The sequence below is a fragment of the Mugil cephalus genome, chromosome 11 (assembly GCF_022458985.1).
Source record: "Mugil cephalus isolate CIBA_MC_2020 chromosome 11, CIBA_Mcephalus_1.1, whole genome shotgun sequence".
NCBI classification, from domain to species: Eukaryota; Metazoa; Chordata; class Actinopteri; order Mugiliformes; family Mugilidae; genus Mugil; species Mugil cephalus.
The window spans coordinates 18,980,850-18,994,126 of NC_061780.1; the positions used below are offsets into that span (position 1 = coordinate 18,980,850).

The window sequence follows — 13,277 nt, forward strand, 5'->3', positions numbered from 1 at the left end:
AATCACAGCAGACGCGGCCATTGATGATAATAGAATCAATATTCACTTAAAATGACACAGCGAGGATATTTCATCGGACTCCTCGGGTGGTCGCGTTCTTTGTGGGAGCAATTGCGTTAATTGTGTGATCTCACCTCTTGACCCCCCCATGCCCACCCACACCCCCGGCTGTGAGGAGCGATGATCTGTCCCGGTGTCTCACCTGAGATATTAGCAGAGAGACGATCGGTACAAGGGTGGCAGTGAATTAATACCACCTGAAGAGTTATGTGATGCAAAATCAGTGGAAGGAATCATGTGATTGACCAAAGAGAATTAACCGGTTAAAGATTATAATACTCCAAAGACCCAAAGCCACAACGCTAATAGTCACTGATGCCATAACTAGTCAGGTAAGAGCAGATAATCCATCCTAATGACTATGTTGTGCTTCTTCGGCGGCTGATTTCCTCACAGACTGCTGAGCTCTCACTGTTACACTGGCCCTCCTGGGAAGGTTACGTACACAGCGATATAAACGGTAGCCTCGCCTGCTGTGCCGGGATCTGAGCAATTTTCACCCTCTGCTGTCGCTCCTCCACTCGGGCCTGTGCAGATTCCCTGGGAATAACAATCACACTAATCCGGACTAGTTTTGAGCAACCGCCCGAAAACCTCCGCCAGTTTGTTTATCTGTCTGGCTACGGGACCTGAAGCACTGGGGGGAGCGGAGAATGCTAATCACGCACTGTTAAATCACAAGCGCGTCCGTCTCAATCTGTCGTTGCACAGCGGGTTTTACCGCAGACGGAGATGAGTGCAGACAGCAGAGGACTTTTCCCCTTTCCCAGCGAGAAGCAGCTCCATCGGACGCACGTGTCTCCCTCAGCTCCTCTTGCAGACATGTGTTAACCTCTAGGCAGAAGAGCTGCTGCTTGAGAGCTCTCACCTATCCCCACCTGGAAAAGCAAGGCCGAGCAGCATGAACATTCATTTCCTTTTTTTTTTTTTTTTTTGATAAGGTGTAAAAAGTCATGCGGATGCGGGTAGATGACAGACAAAGGAAGCCATATGACTACCCATTTCCACGGCACATTGAAGACAGGGTTTCACATGCAAGTTGCGCAATTTAAAACCAGAAGCTGTTACTACAATGCTAAAAAGGCAGGGAGACTGCAGAGAGGTTGCTTTTTATGCATCCCATGCCTTTGAGTTGTTATGTGAGCATTTTGGAGCGTGGATGGCACATCACAGAATTGCACTATAGGGATATTAAAGTCATCTCGTCCTTCTTTGCTATTTTTCTGTCCTTTCTTCCCGTCCTATAACAGGCCTGTAGGACTCAATAAATTGCTCAGAGTGATCTTATCGAGTTTGACGTGATTATTTTTTAATCTCTTGTTCATATAACTAATTTATTGTGATACTTGCTAATTAAGCTGCTGGGATCTTAAGACTCTTTAGACAGCACTCTCCGGAGTTATCGGTACCCTTAGGTCAAAAACAAAAACAGAACTGTTTGTGGGGTTCATCAAAAAACACTTAATTGAAGCATCACAGTTGGAAGAAACATTCAATCCTCCTTAGGAAATGTATGTTTGTTCTCAAACATGGGCAGCTTCCTGTTGATAGCGGCTCTGAGTCGCCTCCGTAAACGCGAGTCGAGTTGACGAGACAGCGATAATGATAAAGAATCTCTCAGATCCTCCTTCTCTATGAGTTTATGTGAGAGGACTGACGGCTGGAGCAAAGTCTGTAGTCTGCTGAATCATGTCTGTTTAGATATTGAGGTGTGCTTTGGATCATTGTCCTGCTACAAGGTCCAATGTCAGGCCATTTTAAACTTCCTGTTGGGTCTTCATTTATCTGCTGCTATTTGACGGAGTCCATGTTACCATGTATCCTAACAACATGTCCAGAGCACTGTAGAAGCAAAACAGCCCCCCCAACACTTCACCTCACACTGATTCACTCTTCTGGGTGACTTTTGGTCTCATTTGATCACATAACCTGGTTACATTGAAATTTCCAGGACCGTCCGGGAATACATAGACACTTAAGTTTGTTGCCAATTGTCTGATTCGGGAGAATCTCTGACCCCAAGACACAACTAACCTGCGTTTCTCCAGCTGTGATCCTTGGAGATTCTTTAGCCAGTATAAACATCTTCCTCACATTACTTGAGGTCAATACATATGCACGTCTTTAATTATAAAGCTATTGAATACTTGGAGAACTTAACTGCGCAGAGCTTTTCAGAGCTCAACAACTTTTCATTTGCACAATGTCACCGTCTTCTTGAGCTGTTCTCATAATAATGATTAACGACCTAGGACTGTTCAGGGTCATGTGTCCTGGGGTGATCTGACCACCATAACGTACAGGTGTGAAGACACCAAAAAAGCAGTGGGCACGGGTTGAGATCTGATCCCTCAGACCTCATTTAGCGTTGGCCTGGCCGGCATATGACTACATTATTTTAGCGACGTGAACACAATGTGGTCACACTGAAGGACTGTTAGCTCAAGTCAGTCATCAGAGTCTTTGCATCTTGCATCTTTTTCCATATTAAAAATATGTATACTAAAAGGCAAATTTCTTATATTTTGAATTTCTTATTGAACTCATCAGTTCAATGAGTCAGACTGATACAGAGCAACCTCACATGACTTTGTTTCCAATTCTCTGATTTTATTTATTTATAAGTTACAAAATATGCCAGGTGGATGCTGCAGAAGACATGTGCGATATTTGCATTTGCTGAAATCGCGCAGCCATGAAGAACATGAGTGCTGGGTTTGAGCATTAGACTAAGTGTGCATGTCATGTTCAATATAGCTCCGACACTGCCGACGGTGGAACGAGATTTCCGAGCCTAAACAAGTGTGTGAATTGGAGGTGCGTGTACTGGGAGGGGGGAGATATCAAATAAATAAAAAATTTAACTGCCAACATTTTCTCTAAAAAATAAACATGAGATGAAAGACTGCCAAAGGATGCTTTCTCTTGCTCTTTATTTGCTCTTTTATTTCTATTTCCCTTGCAGTTTAATTGGTACAACTCGACTTAAATCTATTTAGCATGTTTAATTATTATTATAACATATTACTAAGAGACAATTACCCTTACAAAGCAGCACTAACGGGGATATATTGAATGCTTGACTTATGTAGTTGAGTATCTGTATTTTATTTAATAGTTTACATATTAACAAATGTATGCAAACGTACTTGTGAATGATTTCTGTTTAATAAACCTTAGCAGGGCTTTATTGCACTGCTCATACGTTGCATTCAGTGACAGTATGAAATGTAAAAGTGCATGCACTAAAACATTAGTTTATAATTAAACTTAATTTTGGGTCAGGAAAAAAAACTAATTAAATTCCCTTAAAGCAACATCTTAATACCCCTAATCAGTGTGTATGTGTGGGGAGAAAAATGAGTTTGTGGCTCCAGTGCGTCAACCCGTGACTTCACAAATGAGCAGTGTGTGATGGTCTCAGGAGCAGAGAGGGGCTCTGCAGGAAGCTCTCAGCCATGAATGCGTGAGCGAGCAGGGAGACAGTAGCAGGGCGCGCAGCAGCCTGCAACAACCCACCTCTCCTCTGTCTGCAAACTTCAACCAACAATCATTGTGATGTGCCCGAATGGACAGCGCGATGGAGTTTCAACTGATGGCTTTGCCATTTCAGGAAGTGGATTTCATGGAGAGAAAGGGGCAGTTTGATTGGATTATACGTGGATGAAATGAAGTTTTGGGGGGATTTATAGAGGGGCTGTGGTTGGACTTTTCATGCCAGGGTCCTGCAGATTATTGCATTTTTCGAGATTTATAAATGTTTTTGAATGCTTTGAGAACATTTTCTTAAAAGTGCACAGAGCAACAGCCTCCCCGTGTTATGGAAAACCTCACCATGGATAACATGACTGTGGAGAATGACACGTCGGTGCACGGCAACCAGACCCTGGGCGTTTGGACGGACTACACAGTTGAATACAAAGTGGCCAGCGTGTTTTTGGTGTCACTCATATGCGGTGTGGGCATCGTGGGGAACGTGATGGTCATACTGGTGGTGCTGACCACCAAACACATGCGGACTCCCACTAACTGTTACCTGGTGAGCCTGGCGGCCGCTGACCTGATGGTCCTCACGGCCGCCGGGCTGCCCAACATCACCGACGCCCTGCACGGGCAGTGGGTGTACGGCTACGTGGGTTGCCTCGGGATCACTTACTTCCAGTACCTTGGGATAAACGCGTCCTCCTGCTCCATCACCGCGTTCACCGTGGAGCGCTACATCGCCATCTGCCACCCCATCAAAGCGCAATTCTTGTGCACTCTATCCAGGGCGAAGAAAATCATCATGCTGGTGTGGGCGCTCACTTCTGTCTACTGCGTCATGTGGCTCTTCCTCTCGGACACTGAAAACTTGGTGTACGACAACGTGGTGCTGCTCAGGTGCGCGTACAAAGTGTCCAGGAGCCACTACCTGCCCATCTACTTCACAGATTTCGCCGTGTTCTACGTGCTGCCGCTCATGCTGGCCACGGTTCTGTACGGACTGATCGCCAGGATACTTTTCCTCAACCCGCTGCCGTCAGACCCCAAGGACAGCACTTCCAAGAAGTGGAAGAAGGAGACGAGTCAGGGAGGGAGGATGATCAGCGCCAGTTCCTCCAGCAGCACCACGGCTGCCTCCCGCAGACAGGTGGGACACGCGTAAACGTTCATTAAGGCATTCAGAATTAGAACGGTGTGTGCGTGGGTGTGCGTAAATGCTTGAGAATGGGTCCAGCTGTGGCACAGGTGAAGTCTGTGGCTAATACTGCATTTACTCCAAACAGCTGCAAAGTCACCACTTTCAGCGCCCCTTATCAGTTTCTAAAGGCCATCATTCTATTTTTAATCAAGTCAAGAGACAGATTACGCAACACCTCGAGCACGAATAAAAAGCACAGTCTGTGAGTGATTCAGCTGAGTAGTTACAGAAACACAAATGACCTGCTACCACTGCTTGTACATTGGAACGATTTGAATACAAATATTGAGTTTGCAAAAACACTCACAAGATGTTAGAATTAATCCTGTTTTTACTCCCTCGCCATATGGAATCTCCTGCCATATGTGTAATTTCTTCAGTCAAACATTTCCCCTTGTAAACACATTGGTGTCCTGATCTGAATCTAATTTGATTTGTTAAGTAATAGAAAAAGACATCCAGAATGAAAGAAATAAACAGATTTACACTACATTACTTAATGTTTGGGGTATATTAAATGGGCTTCTTCTGCAACAGTACACTCAACAAATAGGCTTAGTGCTCCCCTAAAAAGTGCTGTCAACACCAGGGAGCTCAAAAAAAAAAAAAAGAAAAGAAAACATTGTGGTGCACCAGAAAGCTAAAAGTAGTTTGTTGTTTTCGTGCTGTTGTTGAAGACTGTCTCAGGGGCCCCAGAAAAAAAACGAACAGTGATTCTCTCTCATATTTATGCATAAGTGAATTTCAAAAATACAATTTGTAGCGAGATCTGGCCAGAGTGAGATTGGAAACATTCCAGTAAAACAGCATCCAGCGGTGAAACAGCCTTATTAAAAATCTGCTTTGCTTTTAGTTCTAGGCAGCCTCTTCATTTTAAAGCCATCCTTTACACACCCTTGTAAAAATGGCATCAGTTTGCATTTTAATAACAGGTACGGGCCCTGATCATGCTGCAGGGACATCCACAGGAAAGTGTCACTGTCATTGATGGGGGCGCATAGCTAAATGCCTTCTCTAGAATGTTCCTGGAAAATGTGTCTCACTCACTCAGTTTTTGATATGCAGTCCACCTAAGTGCTGCCAGAACTGACTCACTGTCATGAGTCTAGTGAAGCGCAAACCCAGATAGTATTTTTCTTTCTTTTCCTGTAGAACAGAGGCGATATACTCATTTAAAAACAAAGACGAAGAGGCATGCATTTACAGTGTAGCTGGTTCACCTCAGGTAAGTGGTAAACATGATAAAACAGGATATTTAAGTATCATTTGATATTTCTTCATATGGCTGTATGATTTTATGTGCACTTAGGCTGCAGCAACCCTGTCATTTATCACATTCACTCATTTTTATAATTAAATGCACCACTCTATTACACATGTAGCAAATCCAAACCCTGCAAGATCGTTTCATCATCTTTGTTCCATTAAAAAAACAACAACAACAATAACAAAAAAATTAACTCCTGCTTAGTTCATACTCTACAAAACAGACCACTTTAAAGGCAAAGCCACACCACGCCAGACACCCAGGTAGATAGCAGAGCGAGACGTTTGTTTATCAGATCAGAGGAAGAAATCTTCCTGGAATGACAGGAGGTGTGGTATCCTGAGGGTACCTTGAGCCCCATGCTCTGTTGAATAGATGAAACAGTTAACCCCTGCTCAGACAGGCTTTTGGCTTTTTTTTTCTCTGATAGTATGGCTTCTATTCAAACAAACACATGTTCAAAGAAACACATGTGTTCCCAGTGGTTATAATTAACAGCTCATTGTGGACAAAAGCAACCGTCCAATCCATCCACCGTTTACCTCACTGAGCTATCTAGAGGTCAAGAAGCACTTGTGATCCAAGATTAGGCATTTCTCCCCCGATGGCACCGTCGGTGCTCCTATCAGATACAATCAGACTCACTTCACAGCAGCCAAGTCGATATGACATAAATATGGATAAGATTTAATTGCATTCAAGCTTAAGATTTTCACCTGCTGATTATATTAACAAATCCAGGCTTTGATAAATTCTGCATACAGATCGGATCAGACCTTGTTGGAATAGAATCCGCAGCATCTGAATAAATAACGAGTGGCTTATGAGGACTACAAAGAGCTGGTTTTAATCTTGCATTACAAATAATGTCACTGCTGTTGGTGGCAAACCCACAAGCATTTAAATGTTGACCTTAGAAAACCTTTGCAGACACATATTGTTTAAGGCTCTTTTTAAGGTTTCCTGGAATAAATTTCATTGGCGATATGGATATTCCTCTAAATGTAGCAAAAATCACAACGCTTTCATGAAGAAAACTTTTTTTTGCCTGAATAATCACTCTCTTTCTATTGAGCATTTTACATCGCGGTCACTACGGACATGAACAAAGAAAGTTCATTAAACCCAAAAAATCTTGACATCTGTCGGGAAAAGGCCTAGCTTTGAATATCCATCAGAATATGTGGCTTACATGACAAACTCAGAATAATGGTGTAAACATTACTGAATGAAGCCTTGATCATGTGACTCATTTACAGACACAAAATGACCCATATTATATAATTTGTCTCTTTTGTCAAATTGTAAAAACACATCATATAATGTGTGGAACTCCACACTTAGACACTGAGCCCAAAATAAATACTACACAAAAAGGCGCTTTGACAAAAGTTTGACATGCATTATGCGCCTATGAGGCTTCTACGAGGCAAAGCACTAACAGATCTGCTGAGACACTTGAGGCTTTCATCAGAAAGGCTGTGAGTTCTCCTTTTAAAGGACACCTCGTACAATTAGCAGAAAATCAGCTACACCTCAAAGGTCTGATGAAGTGCCATGCGTTCAAGATCACCGTAGGTCTCCACTCAAGCTGAGAGACATGCAATGGAACAAAGTGAAATTAATAAAATACCTCTAAGCTGTAGATGAATAACACAACATGTGGCACAGTTACTAATAAATAATGATAGTAAATATTTCTGCAGACTCGGTGGAAAATTTTGGCATTTGTGCATGTGACAAGGAGACGGGACACAGACCACATTGTCGAAAATAAGCAAAATAATTTAGCTACTTGTTACTTCGTGTCTCCAAGAATGTCGGGAGGGGTTTTTTTGGCCTGTCAAATTACAAAGTACACACCAGGGAAGTAGATTCAAGACTCAAGATTGATCCTTTATTGTTCTGTAACAATGCAGCATTGTCACAAGTAATGAAATTCTTAGTGCATGGAGCCAACTAAACTTCACAGAAGCAAAACTAGAATAAATAACTGAATAAAAGAAGTATTGTAAGGGTTAGCAGCATAGTCATAATGTTACAAACAAGTTTAAATCCTCCTCTGTTGGAAGATGCATGTAGACTCTCAGCGTAAGTTCAGGAGATTTATGGGTGTCTTTCAAAGATGTGGTAACTGAGACAAAATATACTTTAAGAAAATAGTCCACAAATATAAAAGTACGGCAGGAAATTTGAAATAAATCTGCTCTGGTTTTAATAGGTGTAACAGGGAAGTGCTAGGGTTTAACTTTTTTTACTGCAACTGATTTCACAGATTTTTTATACATATTTATATCTTTTTTTCTAAATATAATTTAATAAAGGTGTGCAGAGGAAGTGATTACCATTTTAATTTTACTTGGACCATTATGATGTGGCATTGTTGATCTTGAATGCATCCCATTGAGGAGCTCAAGGTGTAACTCCTTTCCTGCTGATTGCTGATCGTGTCCATTAAAAGGAGAAGTGAGAGGCACCTCAGAAGTTTTACTGCTGACATCCATAAACACAATGAGATCAAGACATTTTAACTTTTATTGTTACTGGACCGCTGCCTTCATCCTCTGATAACTTTGGCCTGAAACATTTTGTTTCTAACTCATTATTCAGTGCCGTATGGGTTTCACCATCTGAATTTACTGTCATGGTGTTTAGCCTTGTATTACTTTGTCCCACTTGTCCGAGACTCTAAATTTACAATATAAACACATTGTCACTTGGGATGTCTGGCATAATTGGGTTCAACACACAAATCTTGCATTGTCAAAAGCTAAAAGCAACTATTGCATCCATTAATAGTGTAGCCAAACAAATCATAACAGCTCAAGAAGATTCAAGCACAGTGGCAATGTATGATGGAGTTAGTTAACTGGTTGGTAACTCCCTGCAATATAACCCACTGTCAAAAAGGTTAATTGTGACTGATTCATGAGAGACGTCACTGTATGTTTCACCAGTGGAACGCTTGGAATCTAAATCAGCCGCAAGAAACGACTGGTGTTCACTTCTTCAAACTGTAAGAAAACGGTGGACTCTGACACTAATTTCCACTATTTAAAGCAGGAGATTTAGACCATAAATACATTTGGTGCATTACAGAAAATATTGTGATAATTCATAGCTTCTAAAAGAGGATTTAACACCAAAGAATATGGAGAAAATACGTTTTCCCATCGTAGGAAATCATATTAACGAAATTAATTGGGGTATCAGTTTTCGGGGCATGGTTTGTGCGTATTCATTCACTGTCATGTCTTAGTGGGAATAGGACATAGCAGAGGCGTAACTGGGTTTTACAGACAGAGGAGGCTTAGTCCCCAGGAGAGGCACAGGATGAGCAAAAGTAGTCTGCGAGCACATGGACTGAATTTTCAGTGATGTGGGTGCTCTCTATATGAACGGATTGGATAACAACGCACTGAAAAATAAATAAAACACCAAATTATTTAGGATGGCTTCACCTTTGGGTGGCTCCTATTGACATGTTGTTGAATTATCGTTCAATTATCTACAATCTCTTTTTGTAACATTGGTTAACATTTATTTTCATCAGGTGACAAAGATGCTAGCTGTGGTGGTGATCCTCTTCGCCTTGCTATGGATGCCCTATCGGACCTTGGTGGTGGTCAACTCCTTCCTGGACAAGGCCTACCTGGACACCTGGTTCCTCCTCTTCTGCCGTCTCTGCATTTACCTGAACAGCGCCATCAACCCCGTCATCTACAACGCCATGTCCCAGAAATTCCGTGCCGCTTTTAAGAAGTTGTGTCACTGCGGTCCTCAGCGCATGGAGAAACCTGCCTGCCACAGTGTGGCGCTCACCTACAGCGTCATCAAGGAGACGTCCAACGGGGAAAGTCCCGACCACTTCACTACGGAGATGGATGAGCTACACACGCCGTCCAATCACTACCTGCCTGCCAGCATCCTGCCAAGTGCCAAGAAGATGCCGTACGAGGAGTCCTTCTTGTCGGGCAGAGATGTCAAAGCCTGATTAGGAACAAATGTCTCACCTGAAAAGGATATGAGAGATCCTGACAGCCACAGTGCAGATTCAGTCATGTTTTAATTAAAAGTGCACACAGACACAAGATGTTCTCTCTCGCAAATCTTTAATTTGACAAGCCCATTTGCCATAAGCCATTAAGGGGGTATTGAGATGAGCTGCCATGTACTGCAGCGTGTTAGAGGACAGTTAACTGATATGTCTATATAGCAAAGAAATGCAGTTCTCATGAGAACATCTTCCTGTGTCTACAGGAAAATTATTAATGCAGGAAGTGATGCACCCAACCCCTATATGACACGGCACAGAGACACATTTTGTACAAACTTACTCAAAGCTAAGATAAACTTCCATGATAGCAGTTTGTTTGGCAGCTGTGTGATTGGTTGGAGTGTAGCAGACTGCCTTGTCATCCTTTCTTCTTCTTTCACTCTAAACAGAGCCAGACTATTAAATCAGACACTACTATAGCAGTCACAGTCAGCAGCAGGAACACTGGCTGTAATTGAAAATTCTGCAAGATATCGACTGAATCCTCATGTCGTTAACAAACCTTTACAGCGAGTGTCAGTTCACTGATCAGCTGCTCGGCTTGCAGTTTGAATGTTTGTTCACGATCACCATTCCCATAGTGCCAGTTTCAGTCAAAGGGAGCTGGTTACAATAATAAAAAAAGCACCACTCTACACAACCTACTCAGCACCACCTAACCCTACCATATCTCTAATTCCCAGATAATACCAAATATACACTTTCTGTTCATCAGCAGTCTAACTATTGCTACTGCTATGGATGATAACCTCTCTATCTTGGAAAGTCAAATGGGCTGTAACATGGCAAACCACTAAGTTGGTAGGCTAGTTCAGCTACATCACTGATGGTATCTGATTCCACTTCATTCATTCTCTTCCTCTCTGCTCAACTTTTTCATTTTCATCCTACTTGCCACATCTGCCCCCGATTTAAGTGACTCTCAGATCACCTTGTGCTCCTGATGTGCTGCCTAAGTGTGATAACAGCTATTCACATTCATGGTTGCTGTGATGGTTGAGCTTCCATTATCTGTTCAGCTGGTTTTACTAACCAGCCTGCTCCCGGAAGGGGGCTTAAACTAAGTCGGAACAGGCCGCGTCCTTTCCATTAGCTTGTATTCAAACCCAAATAATCCAACTTCTGCTTGTTGAAAGACTAGCAGCAAAATATGTGCTGTTTCAGCAGGTCAGTTCATTTGTAGACCAGTTGATTTGCGGCAGGATGTCTTTGAGACAGGAGTGCACTAAGGAAGAAAGTTCCAAATATCTATTTTTATGTATAAGAGCCATCACGTTGGCAAAACTTTGTAACAGTCAGCTAAACTGCACCTATGGGTCTGCCAAGCTGCACAGATTGTAAGTGTTGCATTGCCTAAAACAAAAAAATAATTTTAAAGAAGAAGATAAGCACAGAATGGTGCATCCCCAGATTATTTGGATGCCCTGAAGCTCCTATTGATGATACGAACACTGTCAAGCATTGGAACGTCTAACAATCAAGCCAATTTTCTTTCATAAGTTTCTTTCATATATCTCCTTTTACCAACTCCAATGTTCACAGATTGTCCCTAGATGTAGCAAAACTCCCTCCTCTTTGTTCCCCACCAGGCACCATGTAATTGAAATGAATCCAAATGCACTACACCATGACATTTTAATCTTCCTACTAGAGGGAACGCACAGATATAGAATTACATGACCTTTCAAGAAAGTCCAAGCATACAAAGGGGCAGATATTACAGGCACCCACTTAAAGCTGCTCTTTCAATTTAAAATCACCTGTGCTCTAACGATTACTGCAGGGACTTCAGTGACGGACACGCCAGAGTTTTATGTTGCTTTGGTCGCTATGAAGACGGCCACTGTGGACTCATTGTAGACAGCCTGTGAAGGTCAGTGACCAGTGTATCATAATGACAGAGAAACGCATACCTCACACCATGAACACAAGAGGCTGTTCATTGCAGGGTCTGATAACTGTTGTGGCAGTAATTCACTGAAATTGCCTGAGGCTGCAGAATGCAGCACTTTTCAGTGATTTATTTAAACCCCTCGGAGCGATGATGGAATCTGTTGATAGATTGCAACAAAGTGCCATACATGATTTGGTACAACCCACAGTATGTATATAGCTCACTGTGCTATTAAAGGAAGAATTTTCCACCATTTATTTGAGCTTCTTACGGTGTATGTGTAAAGCAAGGAACACTTAGAGGGAATGAATACTGAGTGATCTCAATGAAAGGGACCAGTTTCATACTGAACAGCAGGCTTTTGTTCATATTGTAACGTTGCTTGAAATTGATTGTGCAGTGCAATGTGAATTTCATTCAGTATTGTGTTTTTTTAAATGTGTGCCAGCAAATGCATTAGTAAAAAAAAAAAAAAAAGTAGCTCTGTCTTGATACATTGTTCCATCAGCGTGTTTGCCATCATTTCACACCAGTTGGCGGAAGCTAATCTCCAAAGTGAATAGGTGACAAATAAAAGTGGTTTGAGAACTGCACTTTGTGAAACACCTCTCATCTATACACTTAAATGAGTTCTTCCCCATTCACACCTTTGTTCCGTTGAAAGACAGTTAATTTTTTGATAAATACCAGTCAGCTGTGATGGAGGTGTTTTGTGTTCTGCACGGTGCACAGTTGGCAGCATGAACACCAGCTTTTGTGATGTGAAAACAGGACCCGATACCTGACACGTTTCCACCTGAGGCGACGTTGTGTGTGTGCGCACATTCCTGTCACAAGTTGGCTTGTGTTTGCTCTTGCCGTTTGGTGGATTGTTTTGTATTTTGTATTGTTCTTTGTCTATAATAAACAGGTGATAGTCGTTGCATTGTGGGGTGGTGTTTTATTATCACATCTTAATGTCTCGTACAGTGAGCTGTCCACGCCTCCGCCACTACTGATCTGTTACCAGCGGCCACTGAAGACACCGCTTCATCCAAGTTGCTGTCGTGAATCAGGCACAGATAGCTGCTGAATGAGCTATGGAGCACACTGAGTGCATCAATCACAGGGGTTGATGGCTTCGCTCTGAAGTCACTCGCCATGTGGTGAACTGCTATGACACAAATTCATTTCACTGGAGCTAAATCAGAAGCAAACTGGGACTCTCAACACAAACTAATCGACACTGCCCCCTCCCCATAATTTATGTCCAGCTACTGCAAGTAACGCCACTTGGTGTCTGACTCATCAGAGTTTCCTTGCTTGTGTTAAGTGTTAA

At 42.4% G+C, this 13,277-nt stretch overlaps 1 protein-coding gene across 1 annotated transcript; it reads left to right on the forward strand.

The window, feature by feature from the left end:
* The first annotated feature begins 3,487 nt into the window (after window positions 1-3,487).
* On the forward strand, window positions 3,488-12,880 carry trhra (thyrotropin-releasing hormone receptor a). Its single transcript, XM_047597697.1, has 2 exons — window positions 3,488-4,690; window positions 9,562-12,880. The coding sequence occupies exons 1-2, from the start codon at window positions 3,881-3,883 to the stop codon at window positions 10,000-10,002; spliced, it is 1,251 nt and encodes a 416-aa protein (XP_047453653.1). The 5' UTR covers window positions 3,488-3,880; the 3' UTR covers window positions 10,003-12,880.
* Window positions 12,881-13,277: the final 397 nt, after the last annotated feature.